The 17,619-nt window shown below is 40.1% G+C and overlaps 1 protein-coding gene across 8 annotated transcripts in view; it reads right to left on the bottom strand.

Moving 5' to 3' along the window:
- L3MBTL3 (L3MBTL histone methyl-lysine binding protein 3) overlaps window positions 1–17,619 on the bottom strand; it is a 114,786-nt gene that overhangs the window by 72,304 nt on the left and 24,863 nt on the right. For 7 of the 8 annotated variants that reach the window (XM_087444082.1, XM_087444089.1, XM_087444084.1 and 4 more), the window contains 8 exons: window positions 14,563–14,674; window positions 14,119–14,193; window positions 12,526–12,685; window positions 11,262–11,394; window positions 9,287–9,371; window positions 7,653–7,744; window positions 5,199–5,303; window positions 730–865 (listed from right to left, as the gene is read on the bottom strand). In XM_087444082.1, coding sequence (XP_087300208.1) covers window positions 730–865; window positions 5,199–5,303; window positions 7,653–7,744; window positions 9,287–9,371; window positions 11,262–11,394; window positions 12,526–12,685; window positions 14,119–14,193; window positions 14,563–14,674 — 898 coding nt within the window. The remainder of the gene's footprint in view (window positions 1–729; window positions 866–5,198; window positions 5,304–7,652; window positions 7,745–9,286; window positions 9,372–11,261; window positions 11,395–12,525; window positions 12,686–14,118; window positions 14,194–14,562; window positions 14,675–17,619) is intronic. The other variant, XM_087444087.1, reaches the window with a different exon arrangement.

Here is a 17,619-nt window from a genome sequence, read left to right as displayed (position 1 = left end):
AATAGCCCTGAGACAGACCAAAAATACCGTACTAGTAACCTGGATCTTTGACATGAAGTAAACAATACTGAATAAAACAGCTGAAAAGGAAGGAAATAAGATATTATTAAATACATTAGAGATGGACCGAACAAGACGGTATCAATTATTCTTGGATCTTTATGTAAACATGAAACATGGCAAAATCATTGGCAGACTGTATTATAAAGAACTCAATGATAAAAAAGTAATTGATATTAGCTCTACCCCCACCTAAACCAATTTTTAGTGTTATATTCTCCTTTCCAATCTCATAAACACTATGATCTATAAATTCAATGCATAATTTTTTGAGATTTTCTATATACTGAAATATCAGTATATAAACTTAGTTGTGTAAACAGGTTAGAGCTAATTTTTCAAGTCAGTTTTTTTAAGGATATATGTATGTATGTGTATATAAAGTTAAAAAACAGAAATCTGTAGTTTAAATTTGTTGTCAACATTCAGTATCACGCAATTGTTATTTTATATAGGTAAGTACATGGACATAGTTTATTCTCTTAAATAGGATTCTACTTTTTAAACTTCTTGCACTTTAACAAACATATTTTTTATCATGGACGACAAGCTTGAATTTGGGCCTCTGTGAATTATCATCAAGTCTGAATTCTTAAAAATTCCAAATAAACATGTAAGAAAATAAGTTTTTACAGAATTTAAAATACGAAATAAAAACAGTGACAACACCTTTTGGAGGATGGAGTTTGTGGCCAGTTCTCTCGCACCACCCAACGGGGTGAATATCCAGAGCGTCTGCATTTACCCAGAAGTCATAGCAGTCAGAATATCCATCAAAGTGCAGTTTTATCCGGTATCCACAAACCTGAAACAGGTACAGCAGGTTGACTGATTAAAAAACAAAAACAGCCAGAATATTTGTGTACGGGTACAAAAATAAATTAACGTGGACATCAAGTATGACCCGTTTTATGTTAATCAAAACACCCTCATTAACAGCAAGAAAAACAAGCAAACAAATGACAAACTCCAGAGGCAAAGGCTATTCTATTGGGAAGAGCTGAGCTTCAGTGTTTTGGCACAACCCTCAGTTACATTAGGAACACATGGATATGGGGTGAAGCATGATCTCCCCACATCCACACGTCCTCTCTCCACTCCCCGTGTTGTACCAGCACGTGCCACCAGGAGAGCCGGCAGGGCAGCAGCCGGCCCAGCACAGGGCACACAGCTCCCGCAGAGGCCCACGGTGGATGCCATGCTGTGACCGCCTGGATGCCGGCGCTCTGTCCTTTATAAAGCTCTGCACACAGTGACATCTGGCCCCATCAAGGCTGGGACAGACATGGAGGGAAGTCAACAGATTCCCCTCCACCGGTAGCTGGGTTGGGAGAAAGAAAGAAAAACCTCCTCCCATTCCTATTTAGATGAGACAGGCTCCCTGGAGCGCCAGTAAGAACTCACTTTATGTAACACACGCTGGACGCTGAGGCCGAACATCTGCCTAAAGGGCCCCACTCAGGGAAGTTCCGAGTGACAATGTCACGTGTTTATGGGGCTTCAGCTGGGTCACGCTCTGCCTTGGGCTCCTAGAGAGAAGTTCAGCCTCTCGATCTTCTTCCCACCAGCACGGCAGACGTGTTCAAGGGGACCCAGACACCACGCCAGACCTCTAACCACTGGGGGAGTACCTGCCCCGCAGAAGCCTGAATAAGAGGCTTGAGACTAGAGCGCAGAGCCAGAGCAATGAACAAGCCCAAAATAATTAGGTAACTGTACAGTCACTGTCATGGAAAGTTCCCTAAAACATGTCGTTAGAATTCAAGTGGCAGAACAAACTGTATAGGATGAGTCAGTTTAGGAGAGAAATTATAGATGTGCGAGTCCATGTGTGTATTTACATGTATCTGTTTGTATGTGTATATATGTTATGTGTGTACATACATAGCTGTGCCTTTGATCAAGGAGATTGAGGATGCAGGAGACTGTTTACCATAGCATACTTAGCTCGCCCCTCTGAGGCCTTCCCTCAAGCGGAGGCTGTTCCCTCTCCCACTCTCCATCCCTCCTAGGCCTGAGGAGCGGCTAGGGTCTCAGGCCACACCAAGCTCCTGTTCTCCGGTCTGCTTCTCTGAGGCCCGAGCCGAGTGGCTGCACCACCCCACCCTTATCATCTGTCATCCGTGTGCTACCCTCCCAAACATCCCTTCCCACTCACCGGACACTAAGCCCTGGCTTCCTCTCTTCCTCTCCGTCCTGAGTAGTTCCCTCACGCACATGGATGACTCACCCAACACCCTGGCTCCTCTGCTCCCTGCACTTCCTCTCCCCTTCAAACACTCACTCCCGTGGGGCCTGTCTCATCAGAAATTGCACCGCCTCTCAACTACTAAGTTAAAGGGTCCAACCCTATGAAGACATCCTCCTATTCAGTTTGTTATCCCAGTTACTCCCAATATACTTCTTCCTCGATCTCAGTGAAAACTCTAGCATCTCACATTGATCTTTCTACTTTCTCCCTGGCATCCCCCTCACCCTGAGCCAGCCTTCCTTAGCAATCACTTAAAACAGTTTTTAAAACTGTTTTAAATTGTTGCCCTGATGTCCTCCCCAAAACATTTGCCTGACAAAAGTCTATCCCAAGCATCCACCCAGTTTGCACCTAGACCTGGTCTAGGGACTGTGCCAAGGGGAGAACAATGATGTAAGTCAATCCTCGTTATTCATGGATTCTTTATTTGCAAATTCACCAACTTGATAAAATCTGTAACCCCAAAATAATACTCATGTTTTGGGACTTGTGTATGCACAGAGGGGCAAAAAATTTAAGTTGCCCATCATGAAAGTTCCCAGCTGAGGTTGAACAAGGCTACTGCCTTCTTGTTTCCTCTCTCACACTGTGAGCCAAGTGTCCTTTGCACAGTCTATTTAGTGCCACGTTTTTCCTGTTTGTCCTTTTTGTTGGTGATTTTGCTACTTAAAATGGCCCCAAGTGTAGCACTGAAGTGCTGGCTAGTGTTCCTAAGGGCAAGAAGGCTGTGCTGTGCCTTACAGAAGACGTATATTAGATAAGCTTCATCAGGCATGAGTTATAGTGCTGTTGGCTGTGAGTTCAACGTTAATGAGTCAAGAATAGATATTAAATAAGACGTCTTTAAACAGAGACACCATAAGTAAGGTTATGTATTGACCAAGTGATGAAACTGTTGTGACCAGAGGCTCACAGGAACCTAACCCTGTACTTCCCCTAGGAGCAGTGGTTCAGTATTCACTATTTATAGAATATAACTACTGCAAATAATGAGAATCTAATGTACTTGTACACTGGATTCTCCCTGCTGCACAGCAATCCTTCTAGATGGCCCCATCCAGTTCCCTCTCCCATTCTTCACAGCAGGCTTTTCAAATCCTCCTCTCTCTCCTTCAATCTACTATCAATCCCACTATCTCTATCCTCACTCTCAGCCGATGATTTACCTTTCATGGCAAAGAATTTCTCTCAAATATCTTCCTCCAAACTGGCAAACCTGCCCAAGCACACACGCACCCATCCTCTCCCCTCCCTCCTGACAGAACCCAAGGAGAGACTCCTCCTCCCAGCCAAGGGGTGGACCTCCTCATATACTCTGGACCCTTCCTTCTCCTATCCCCGCCTTATCAATTATCTGTGCTCTCTGAACCTCCCAATCCTCTGCTCCTTAGTATTCAGACACTCTCCAGTCCCTTCCCCTTGCAAAAAGAAAGAAGAAGAAAAGTAAAGACCGTCCTTCAGGCTTAGGCAAACAATTCTCCTACACTCTTGGTGAGAATGTAACAAGTGATAAACCTTTTTGGAGCAGCAGGTAGCAGCATGCATCAAAAATTTTAATGTCCCCGACAGTCCTCCTGGAGGTGCTGTTTATAACAATAAGAACAAAGAGAAAGTGAAGACCACTCAGTTCTTCATCAATGTAAGAGCAATTAACTGAACTACGGCAATTCAGAGAAATGGAATACTACCCAATGGTTAAAAACATTATGTATATATAATAAAAAAGATACATTGTCACAAAAGCAAGTCGTAGAATATTACATATGATATGATTTATATGTGAAAAAGAGACACATAGTTTTACACATAGAGAAAACATCTAGAGGGAATAGTAAACTCACAAGGGTCATTACCTCTGGGATATGGAATGAGGAAAAGGGGGTGGGATACAGGACTTTTATTTTTTATAATGCTTGCTCTTATACTAGTTGAAGTTTTCATGATGAGCAAACATTACTGTTATAATAAAAAACTAGACAAATTAAAATAAATCTCCTTCAAAGCCAAGAGTTGAAACACACACACACACACACACACCCCTTAAAAACGTCCCCTTCTCTTCTACAGCTAAACTTCTCAAAAGCAGTCTCCACTTACTGAATCTGCTTCCTCACAACACTTTCCTAAAACTCAGCTGTTTTGAGAACTAACATGAGTTAGTATATGGAAAGCCCTTACTTCGCATCTGTCACATGGTACCCTCTATGTACCTGTACATTATTATTTACTGTGACTGTCATCATCAGGCTGTTAGAAGTTAACTGTGTTCTATAGGAGCCAAACGTCTTACAAATTTACTAAGTCTCTGAAAGAATACTATGATAACTAAAACTAATACTCAAGATCATCTTATACTTTTGGGGGGAATTTTTAAAAGATACATACCCTTGGCTCAAGGGATGGAGCAAGGTGGAGGGTAGCAGAGGAGGAAAAAAAGAAATTCCAGGAAGTCCTCTCAGTAATATATTGGACTAAGATATATATGATTGACTTGGACAATTTTTCTATAAAAATTTCAGAGATATCTCGAAATACTAAAAAAATATAAATATCTGTTGGTCTGCTCCTTGTGTTAAGGAACACAGCATGGCAAAAGCTCTAGAGTCAGACAGACTTGGAGTCAAATCTTGGTTCTACCACTTTCAAGCTGTGTGGCCGTGTATACTTCCCTTAACCTCTCTGAGCCTCGGTTCCTTCATCTATAGAGCAGGGATGAAGAAACATGACCTGCACAGGGTTCTTGTAAAGATTAAAGGAGGTAATGTACACAAAACACTAAGCACTGTGCTTGGCATGAAGTAAGCAATCAACAAACGGCCCCTTTTCTCATTATTAAAACCCCATAATCATGATTTTATTTTAAAGATAAAGACAAGGCAGAGCTCACCTCAGCCACGGTGAGGACGCAGTACACAGACTGATGCTCCGGGTCCACGCCTTCTAATTTCATGCCAACTTTAAACCCATTTTTGTTATATGGAAAGGACTGATACTAAAATGCAAAATGACAGCAGTTTTAGTATTTTATCCTGAAGGCCTAGTTACAAATGTGAATAATTACCATTCTTAAATAAAGACTATTTAACCACATACATAAATAACTCTTAAAAATCCAAAAGAAAAGAATCACTGAATAATCCAATGGAAAATGGACAAAGACTATGAACAGGTCACAGAAAAGGAAATTTAAATATCTTACATATTTGAAAAGATGCTCAACCTCACCCCTAAGAGTCATACAAAGTAAAATTACACTAAAATATATTTGACCTATCAGGTTGGTGAAGATCAAAAAGTTGGATGACACCGTGTTGGCAAGGCTCTAGAGAGACAGACACACACATACATCGCTAGGAGGGAGGTAAACTAGGACAACCTCCAGCAATCTCATGATATCTATAGAAAAGGAACATTCTCTTTGACTCAGCAATTCTAACTCTGGGAAATTATCCAACAGAGATACCCACACATATGCAAAGTGACAGATGTACAAGGTTATTCACTAAAACATTTATATGGCAAAAGATTCATATACATATACATTCCATGTATACATACAGTATTCCATCTTATGTCTGTTCCATAATTGAAGCTGCTCCCTACTGACTGACATACACGTCATATATGTATGTGTCATATATACTTGTCAACGTATATCATATATGTGTCATATATTGGCATACACATGTCAACCAATAGGGAGTAGCTTCAATTATTATGGAACAGACATGAGATGGAATATCATGCATTAACATAAAAGAATGATGAAGGGAATAATGAACTGACAAGGAATAATTTCCAAACTAAGTTAAACAAAAAGGCAAAGTCCAAAACAGCATATGTGACATATGTCATCATTTGGTTTAAGATGGGGAAGAGAGAATTTGTGTATAAATATCACTTATCTGCACATATAAATTTCTAGGAAGGGAACACAAGAACTGCTAACTGTAATCACTTCAGGAGAGGCAAACCTGAACCTAGAGGACAGGGCTCTGAGGGACACACTTCATATTCTTCTAGTACTTTTACATTTTGAATTACATAAATGCATTACTGATTCAAGTAATTAGCTGTATTTAAACTTTATTTATTTATTTATTTATTTTTTTGTGAGGAAGACCAGCCCTGAGCTAACATCTGCCAATCCTCCTCTTTTTTGCTGATGAAGCCTGGCCCTGGGCTAACATCCATGTCCATCTTCCTCCACTTTATATGGGACTCCGCCACAGCATGGCTTGACAAGCGGTGCGTCGGTGCGCGCCCAGGATCCCAACCTGCAAACCCCGGGCCACCGCAGCAGAGCGCACGCACTTAACCCACTTGCGCCACTGGGCCGGCCCCTAAACTTTATTTCTGAAAAGTGTAAAAAAGTCTATTCTGCAAAGGACCAAAGTTATAGAAAATAATTATACAGAACAAGTTCATATGTAGTTACTATCATGTTTAAATTAAATATTCTTAATGTAGATGTAATCATCCTAACATTTACTGTTCATCATTTTTTAACAACTCCCTATGGTCACACATACATAACAAGGTATGAATGGCAGATTACATACCATAATTAAATAATTTAAACGAGGGGTCAGCAAACCACAGTCTACAGGTCAAATCCAGCTGACCACCAGTTTTTGTAAATAAAGTTTTACAGGAAGACAGCCATATGCACTCACTCATATATGGCCTCTGGCTGCTTTCATTACAACAAGTGTTTAGTTGTTGCAACCAAGACGAGATGCCCCATAAAGCCCGAAATACTCACTATCTGGCCCCTTACAAAAGAAGCTGACTGACTCCTGTTTTAACCCAGGAGCAGCAGCTCCTACTCAGAACTACACTTGGTGTCTATACTTTTATAACTGACTTTAAATCACTTATGATAAAATATTTTACTATAGTTAATATAAAGTAGTAATTCATTTTTAGATGTTTTGTTGTGATATTATGTAAACCTCAACAATTCATTTTTATTCTCCCAAAGCCATGATGTTGACATGAAATTTCATGCCAGTTTTCACTTATCTACCAGTTTTTCAGTAGTAGTAGAAGTTTCCCTCTTAAAATTAGTGAGTGAAATCCCAGTAAAAGTTGAGAGAAAAGAGCATGTGTGCGTGTCAGTGTGTGACCATGCACATGGCACTGGGAGACAGTGTGCACACATTAATGCTAGCTGCCCTTGGAGTACCCCTCCACACAAATATGCAAATGAACAACAATAAGTTTGAGAAACTATCCCAAGTCACACTTCCTAAACAGACAATGGAAATGACAATACTAATTCCACAAGCATTCTGGCTCCTTTGCCCTTACAGACAATGCTTTCTAGAAGGGCCCGTACCTCCTTGAACAGTTTTGCTGGTACTGCCACAGCTTTTTCCTCTTCCAGGTAGGATGCCCAGCACCAAGTTTTCTTTCCTTTAGGGGGCAAGCCTGAAAGGCAAGTGAGACTAAAATGACAGAATTTCCAAACCTAAGAAATCACAGATACATGTTCCGAACTCACACTTCCCTAACTATCACGAGACCTGACTGTTCTCTTACTTCCACAGCTGGTATTCTCAGTCTCTTTCCGGCTCCTCTTCCAAAGAAACAAGAGCTAAGAGGTGCATATCCACAGTTATGAGGGTAGAAGAAAGAAACAGAAGAACTTAAGGTAAATAAAGAAAACACAGCAGGAAACTAAGATAGAACAGTATGATGGAAGCTACAGGAAGTGAGCGCTTCTAAAAGCAGGATGCTCAAAAATTTTTCCTAAGAGATCAAGTTGAGGACCAGAGAAGTCCAGTACACTGAGTGATTAGGGAATGGCTGCTTATCTTGGAGGGTGTGTGGGGGGCAGGGGTCAGCCCAGCGAGGGCCAGATTTTGAGCAGTAGAAGAACGCCTAAGTGATAAAGACACGGAGTCAGCTAATAGCAATTTTATTTGGGATCAATTTGACAAATAATGGCAATGAAAAGAAGAGTGTAATAGCTTGAGGGGTAGCAAAATCAGGGGAAAGGTATTTTGGGGATGAGATTTGAACAGGCTAAGATGGAGCTCACGAAGAGGAAAAAACCCTGAATACCTAAGGGGGAGAAATCAATGACTGAAGGAATAAGGCCCCACAGGAGCCAGGCCCCTGAGAGCAGAAACGAAGGGGAGGGGAAAGAAAGGTTAAAGACATTTTTGAGGCAGAGTGCAGAGTGATCTCAGTGATGAAAAACAGAAGGTCATCTCCCCAAGAAGGTAGATGTTAGGCTGTGGGCTTTGAGGCAGGCAGGAATATTTCTAACTCTTTTCAAGGAGCCAAGAGAGGGACACGCAAGGAACACATCCAATCACTCAAGAGGAGCATTGGGTTCATGGCCCTGATCTGCAGGGACAACGTGACCGGGCAGGTTGGGGGAGGGGCTGTGCAAAGTGGATGATGGACATGAAGGACTGGCCAGGCAGATGTGAGCGGTCAAGTGGACAAAGCCGAGTGGAGGGCACTGAGGCCTCTGTGGACATGACCTGAGGTCCATGCTGAATATGGCGGCGAGGTCATCTAGTCAAGTATTAAAGGGAAGGGCATGAGGACTGGATTCCTCATGAGAATAAAGTGTTGCTTGAGGAACAATGAGAGAAAAAAAGGTACCACATCAGGAGGTTGTGGTTTGAGAGGAAACATTAAAAACTTAAAAATCTTAGGAAATGAATAAGAACAGAGGTTTCAGTAAAAGTGCAGAAGTAGAAGATACCTACTTGATGGAAAAATAAAGAAACAAAGATCTTCTCATGTTTGCCTTAGAGAGTTACTAATTTTTGTTTTTTCCCCTTATCATCTTCTTCAAAACCCTAATTTTTATTGCAAAAATTTAATCAAAGAAAAACCCAACGCAATACTTTACCTACCATAGTGTGTATTAAAATTAAGACTACAATGTCTACCTGGGTGAAATATTTTCATTTCCATGAAGTTACAAGTAAACTCTTTCCTTCAGCAACTCACCCTGCTTCAACACAGTCGCATCACCCCGTCTTTTCCTTCGGGCTCTCTGTGAACCCCTCAGGATTCTTCCATCTTGTTTGTTCTCCTACAGTAAGGAAGGAAAATTATGATTTTTAAAAGTTCATGAAATTGGCACCAATGAAAAGTTAAAGAGCTGTCAGAAAGTATTTTTTTTTTTGTACTTTTCTTCAATTTCACTTCATAAGTTTCAAGGAAAGAATACAGGTCATTTGAGAACTGTGTTGCTTTTGGCCTGAGGTCATTACAAAATAAGAACATTTCCAAGAATTACATTCTGGAATAGCACAGATATCGCTCCAGTCTCCTTGAAACGCTTTCTTCTCTTAGCTCCTTGACCATTCTGTTTTGGTTTTCCTCATACCTCACCAGCCCCTCTTTCTCAGTCCCTTTGCTGATGTCTCCTCCAATCCAGTCCCCTTCTCTGCTCTACCGAATCCCTCTCCCCAGGTTTTAAAGATCACCTGTATGCCCATTATCCCCAGTCCATATCTCCAGCCCTGACCTCTTCCCTAACTGCACACTCACATAACTAACTGCCTACTTAGGATCTTCACTAGGATGGCTAATAAACATCTCAAACTCACGATGGCCAAAGAAGTCTAGATTCCACACTCCAGTCTTGCCTTCCCATTCTCAATAAATGGCATCATTATCCAGTCAATTGTTCAAGCCAAAAATCTAAGAGGTATCCCTGATTCCTCTCTTTCCCTCACACACCCTGACAACCCTACCTCTAACATCTATCCCAAATCCCCTGACTTCTACCTTACACAGCCCTCGTAGGTAGTCCACTGCAATCAACTTGTGACTGGTTCCACTCACGTTCTCACAAGTCCAAGCTAGAGAGATTATTCTAAAACATCAATCCTATCCAAGTATCCCCTTGTCTTCAACTTCCCAATGGCTTCCCATCACACTCAGGATAAAATGAACACCCACCACTCTGGTTTACTTATGTAAAGCCCTACATGACTCGGACCTCTTCAACTTCATCTCACTCCACTCTCCCCTAACCTCCAAGGTTCAACTACATTGTCGTTTTTTTTTATTTCCTCAAATAAAACATGCTACACATGTTCTCACCTTAGAGACTTTTCCCTAGCCATTCCATTGACCAAAGGGCTCCTCATTCCTAACTTTATAAAGCTGGCTCCTTCTTATTGCTCTGATCACGCTATTCACAGGCCACCTTCTCCAGGAGACCTCGCTGACAACTCAGCTTAAAGCCGTCAGCCAACCCTAATGCCCTGTTGTAGTTCCCAGCCTAGCACTCATCACAGGCTGACATTTCTCCTGCTCATTTTGTTTATTATATGTCCCTTTAACAAGACTGTGATGTCCCTGAGAGGAGAGACCCTGTCTTATTCATCCCTGTATTCCCAGCTCCTAGAACAGTGACCAGCAAATAATCGTTGCTCAATACTGATCTTCAGGGAAACACTTCAAGACCTCAAAGTTCTCTTTTCATATAGAACCATTAACACATACTTTAGGGATGAGATATGTATGTTTTAATTAGCACATTTTGAATTAGTTTTCCCCAAATATACCTGACATTGATCTGCTGTTTTCTACCTACTCACATAGCTTTAGGAGATCTGTCTGCAATTTATCAAAATGGGATTGGCATTTTGCTATCGAGAGGAATTTAAGATTCATTCACAAAACCGAAGGTTTTGCTGTTGCCTCTCTCACTCCAGCAATAAATTCCAGTACACCCTACTTCTTCACCCTGAGGGAGGGGGTACTATTAATTATTATTTACTATTCCCACTGTGAGATGAGGACAGTGACACTCAGAGAGGGGAGGCAGGTAACTTGCTGATGGTAATGCAGAGTCGGGGACCCAGCGTCTGAAGTCAGGTAACAGGCCCAGAGCCGGCGCCTCTGACTGTGGTGCTACCCACTTAAGAAGCACCCCGTGATCCCTGGTAGTTGCATAAGAGATACTAACCATTTCATCATCTCGCTCTTCCCCATCCTCCTTGGAGTCGGCTTTCAGAGATAATTTTGGTTTTTTCTTCCGACTACACTTAGGATCTTCTTCCTCGTTGTCTTCTCCTGTGTCTCTTTCCTCCTTCTGATCTCTGTTGTGTTTATAAACCCAAAATAGTGACAGGAAACAATATCTATCAAACATCTACATGTTCATCATCAATGCAAAGTTTTTTTTAAAAAATCAGCCTCCAAAGGAAAAATATTTCGCCACCAGGAAAATGTGGAGGCATTAAAATATCATAGATAAGGCACATTCAAACCATCATCATGGATGACACTGTCAAGGTAGAAAGTAGAAATCAGCTTATATATTAATAATTTCAAAAGGGGACCAGCACTATATATGAAACAGGTTCTAACAAGTTGAAAATTATTTCACATCTGCCATCCATTCTAATAAAAGAACCAATTATTTAGAGATATTTCAGTCTTCCGGGCAATTTTAAATCAAGGATCTAGCAATCATTAAGATTGACAAGTCCAAATGAAAAATGCCAACAGTCACTTTGTAAAATATCAGTTGGCCAACAAAAACAGACAATTCCCAAGCCTATAATTATTAAAATACATGGGAAATTCCACTAAAATATAAATGTCAAGTCATTTATTTGTAGTATACAATTATACGCAAGAAATCACCCTCTCAGTGATAAACTGAACTTCGTCAGACAGTCCCCGAATGGCAGTCACACACCACTGTCATTCAGAGCTGATGTCCCTGTCTCGTAATCCTCAGTCTGCCCTGAGATCAGGAGTAACATAACTTGTTACACTACTCACTATGCCCACCTTCACTCAGGTGAGTCACAATCAGTGGAAGCTCTATTCCATTCGTGGAGTTTTAGCTGGGTTACCTAAGAACCCCCAAAACTTAAACAAAACTATGTTTCCATAAACATCAGTATCATCAAAATGTGTATGTAGCCCAGAGAAATTTAAATACTCTTAGCTGGAGACCAATAAAATTAATGTAAGCAAAAGGCTAAAGAAAGAGCAAAGGCTGTACTGCAGGTACGACTTAAGCCATACAACTCAGATCAGACATGACCAAAGTCACTAGGTCCAATGATGGGATCAGGGTCCATGCATCTCTAAAGGAAAAGTCTCTGAAAAAAAAGCACATGAATCGGTGACAGACGTCAGAGAGCCTCTGTCTTCCGAAGCACCATGACCTTGGACTCTAAAACCCACTTTATAAATGGAACAGGGCAAAAACCTACTTGTCTTTCATATGCCGAGCACAATTCTGGCTGCAATAGTTTCCTCCAGAGAGACACTCATCTACGTTGCCATACTGACAACAGTTCTCACAGAATTGAAGCCCGTCTACTTTCACTGGATCCTTCAACCTGAAAGGCATCCCAGTCTTCTCTGAAAAGACTAGAAGATGAAAAGAAGAAAAAAAATATTAAAACCATGACAGAAAACATTCCAAAATACATTTAAACTTTTTCTTCTAATAATTTTGTTAGCAACACAATAAAAGAATAATGTTTATTGAATGAATGAATGATCAAACTATAGCCTTGGGGAGGGAGAAGAGGATGGGCTTGACAGGAATCACTCAACTCATTTACATAACAAAAAAAATTCCACAGAAAAGATAAATAAAAGCTCGTCCAAGGCTTTTCTATAGAATTCAAAGTAAAATGAAGAAAACCTCATAGTCATTAAATTTGGAAGATGACACCATCAGTCTACAGAATCCTATTTTACAGATGTATCTTTGACAAAATTTAAAAAGGGTTATCTACGTTATTTTATGTTTATAACCTTTTGATGAGTGATTTTGTTTTACTTAATTGGCTAAATCAATGTCTCTTTATTTTACCTTTAATGTAGCAGATCTCCTGCGACATAATTATCCAAATAGTTTAGGAACTCACATTTCCTTCCACCTAAATCATTAGGCTCATCATTCATTCAGCAAACATTTATTAGGCACCAACTTACACTAGACATTAATAATGACAGTACAGACCTTGCCCAAGAGAGCTCACAGTCTGGAAGAGAAGACAGGCAAGAGAACCAATATTTATAATAACGTGATACATGCAATAACTGAAGCATGAAGAAGTCCCAGGAGTAGCACAGAGGAAGAAGTGGTTCATTCAGCCCGGGGTCAGGTCAGGGAAGGATTTTCTGATATAAAGCCTGAACAGGGTTTTGAAGGCTGAAGAGGAATTTGCCCACTGGACTAAGAGAGAAATGGCATCCCGGCCAGAAGAAACAACACAGCAAGACAAGGAAGCATGTAACCACAGGATGTGTTGGGAGAACTACACGGAATTCAGTGCTGCTGGCACTGTCAGAACACAGTACAAAGAAGGGGACAGAGATGAAGAGACCGAGCTGGCAGGGGGGTGCGTGCCACATAGATCTTTGTAAGTTTTGCTCAAGAAACAATAAGAAATTGGTGACGTGTCAGAAAAGCAATCTGCATAAGTTCCTCTGACTTCAGTGTGCAGGATAAATTGGGTGAAATTAGAAGCAGAGTGATTCTTTAGGAGATGCCTGAAATAGTTCAGGTGAGAGTTGATAAGGGCCTAAATTAAGGCAGTGGAAGAGATAATTAGTAGAAAAAGCCAGATCTGAGACATATTTAGGAAATAAAAACCAAGAGGACTGAGTAACAGGCTATGGGACTGGGGGAGGACCAATTCAGGATGACTCCTAGATTTCTTGCTTGCCCACTGGAAGGATGGTGCTACCATCAACCGAAATACGGGGTACAGAAGAAAGAGCAAGTCTGGGGGGAGGGGAGAGAGAAATAGAAAATGAATCGCATTTCAGACATGTGGAGTTTGAGGTACCTGTGGGACATCCGGGTGGAGATGTCCAGTAGGCAGGTGGAAATACGGGCCTGGAGCTCGGGGGAGAGGTCGGGGCTGGAGATATAGATTCAGGAGTCATCAGCATATAGGTGTTAGTTACAACCATCGGAGTAGATGAGAAAAAAGTGGCAGGCTTTTGGCTAAGTCACCTGGGTAGGCTATTACAACATGGATTTACTTGGTAATTTCCAATTAACCTTGTTCTAGGACAGATCTGGCATTAGGAAAGAAGACAGTCTATAGTTATTTTAAAATATTAAAAAGCTGGTTCCATATCTGTTTCGTTATAGAAATTTACCTAAGAACACGTGACACGAAGGTCACCCAGGATTTTCCAAGTTCCAGTCTACCATAAACCCTTCGATATTCCTATTTTACAACTCTCAAGAGAAAGAAATGACAGCGCAGGTGACCCGTTCTTACCTTCTTGAGCCGTTGGCACCATCCAGGTGGTGGTAGCTGTTGCCTTTTTAACGTTTTCCATTTCGCTCTCATCCGTGATAACTTCCAGGGCTCCAAACTCATTTACCCGAAACTAGCGGCAACACGGTGGAAAGAGGCAAGATTTACAAAAGTGCTCAGGACAGTAACCACTTAATGGCTGACATATATGGAGCTGTTAAGCAAATTATGTTTTAAAAGTTAATTTAAGCAGTTATATCAAGATAAGCCCTCTCCCAATATTAAGCCCTTTGCAGTTTACTAGTTTTGGAATTCGGGCAAGGGGGAACAGAACAAAGCAGTAAGGTGCTTCTTAAGGGTATAAACAACCAACGCTGCACTGCCCTGGAGAGCTGCCAGCTCACTTAGATGGCCTGAAATTTCAAACACCATTTTTTTTTTTTTGCTGTGACTTTTTTTCTTATTTCATATTACTGCTTATTTAATAATCAAAGTTAGTAAAAGGAGAATTACTGTTTTCCCAGGAATCAACTTGCCTCACCCAAGTTCACCTCGTTCAAAGGGAAGGAATATCTCTATTCCAGAAATAATGACCCGTACATCCTTATCCTTATATTCCAAGATGTGAACGAGGAAGGCTGGAGCCTGAGCCACGTGACCCCCGGCTCTGCCCGTCCTCTTTCTATCACTGCTCTTTAGAATCCTCCAGTATATTCACCTCTAGTCCTCCAAAACAACGCATAATATCTATGAGATCTGACCAAGTCTCATAGCTACAGGATAATTTTGTCACTTAAAAAATAAGAGCACTTTGATTTCACAGACATTTTGACTCCAAATATTGAAAATTTCCTCTCACCTTATGGCAAGTGTCAAACCAAGTATGTCTCTGCAAGAGCCTGGTTGTTCTGTGTGTGTTGAAGGCTTAACCACTACCTATGTGCAGGGGCCCCATCCTCTTTCAAACAGATAGTTCAAAGTTTTCTCTATTTCTTCTGTTTTTCCATAAAAAAGAATGACATTAGAAATCCACTAATTTTAACAGATAATGAAAAGCTAGAAAGCTCAAAATTGAAAAAGATTATAAAACTTTTTGCCTAAAGCTTTTAGATCTTTCACAGAAATATACATGAGCATCCAAATATGTAGTATTTAAATAAGGCCTTCCATTTCCCAATCTAAAAAAATCTATTTGGTCAACATGCCAATAGAATGATTTATTTTATCAAACTAGACTCAGACTACAAGACAGAAAAGTCTTAAGCAAAAATTAATAATTATTTTTTCTACTAAGTGAAAATAGCACCTTAAGTTAGTTTCTGCACAGAGTCCACAATTACTAAAAGCTATCTAGACTGAACGAGTTGAAATAGTTAAGGGAAATGAAATATTTTCTCCCTACTACATATTCCGGATACAAGTTCCCAGGTAACATGTGTATACTAGGCCCAGTTAGGTGTGTTTACCTAAAAATGTCAGTCTAGGAGATGGCAAGAAGCTAACTGGAAGGAAAAGAGCTAAAAATAACTTTACTTTTTGGGAAAAAAAAATTTTTTAAATGATCAACTCTGAAAACAGAATATTTCAAAATAAAGCTGACAGTACCATCTACTGGGCAAGAGTAGAAAAAACAAGCCATAATGATTAGTAATTAATGATATTAAAGAATATGAGAGAAAATCAACTCCGAATGAAAATTAAAAAAAAAAAATAGGCATGAACTTGATAATTCAGTCCAGGTAAGTAATGTTAGTTACTCTTATTATAGGTTGATGTTAATTCATACTTATTAGGCAAATACAAAATGTGAGAAATAGCACCAAACATTTACATTACACACAAGGTCTCCTGTGGCTTAAGTTTCCAAATTTCTGCTAAACTGCCAATCACCACGTATTTCAAACACTGAGAAAGAGAACATCACTGAGTGGAATCCTCAAATAACAATGTGGACCTATGACACCTGGAAGCTGTAGGCTCAAATACCTTCCAAGTTAAAAGGTGAAACTCCCACAATACAACATTTAATCCCAGTAATCTTTTCCTTCTTCTAATATTTATTGCTAGTAACTGACCTATAGCCTAAGTACAAAGTAAAGATGCAATAACACTTAGAGGCACACGTAACTCCTGTAAGCCAGGATCTATGGATGGACTTTAGGAGTTAATGAATCCCATGAAATATATGCAAAATGATGGTATGAGCACATATACATTTTTCCGGGGACAGGGTCCATAAGTTTCATCATATTCTCAAAGACATGCTACAACCCTGAAAAAGTAAAGAACGTCTATTCTAACCGAAGTTACTTTATCTCAAAAATTAACCTCAAGGTGTTTTCAAAGTATCCTATCATACGCAAAAAGACACAGGATCAATTTTTTTTTCTGGCTTCTCAATTTCAACTTATTGTATCTACCACAATATTACTATTATCGTAGAAAATGAAGGACAACATAGGTTGTTAGGTGCTGCTAACATTACTGGAGTTCCACAGGTGGAATTCCAGAAAGACTGACACATTTCCTAACCTTTTTTTCCCCAATAAAATACTTAGGTTCTGAAATTGGTAATGCTTTTATGAATGGTTGTGGAACCATGGAAACTTCATATAATCACTTTTCTTTCTTTTTTTAAAGTTACTAGTTCTTTTAACCTAGACATCTAAAAAGCAGTCTAAATATTTATCAAGTGACTCCATTCTACAACCAAGAATATTAAAATTATAAACTTTACAAAAGGGATTTATTAAGCAAATCAAACACATCAGCTGACGTTGCAACTTTTTCTGTTAATGGATACACTGAGGTCAATCAGAAACAATTACGCCTGAAATATATAACAGGCTGCAAAGGTTTTAGTTCGTTTGTTTGGCTTGGCTTGAACTACCTTTAATTGATTCAATTCTCTTCTTTATTTTTGCCTGTAGAGGCAAAGCGTCTCTTGCCTATTTGTGCCTGTCTTTCATAACAGATCATTAAAAGACACTCCTGAGGTTACTATTTTTTGCTTTATTACTTTCAATGTTGAAATGTGAGTTCTACTCACCAATCTGTTTTATGGGCAAAGATATTTGG

Source organism: Ceratotherium simum, chromosome 19 (genome assembly GCF_057802395.1).
Source record: "Ceratotherium simum simum isolate JZ-2026a chromosome 19, ASM5780239v1, whole genome shotgun sequence".
NCBI classification, from domain to species: domain Eukaryota; kingdom Metazoa; phylum Chordata; class Mammalia; order Perissodactyla; family Rhinocerotidae; genus Ceratotherium; species Ceratotherium simum.
The sequence above is the reverse complement of the archived record's forward strand: the minus strand, read 5'-3'. Positions and strand labels throughout refer to the sequence as shown.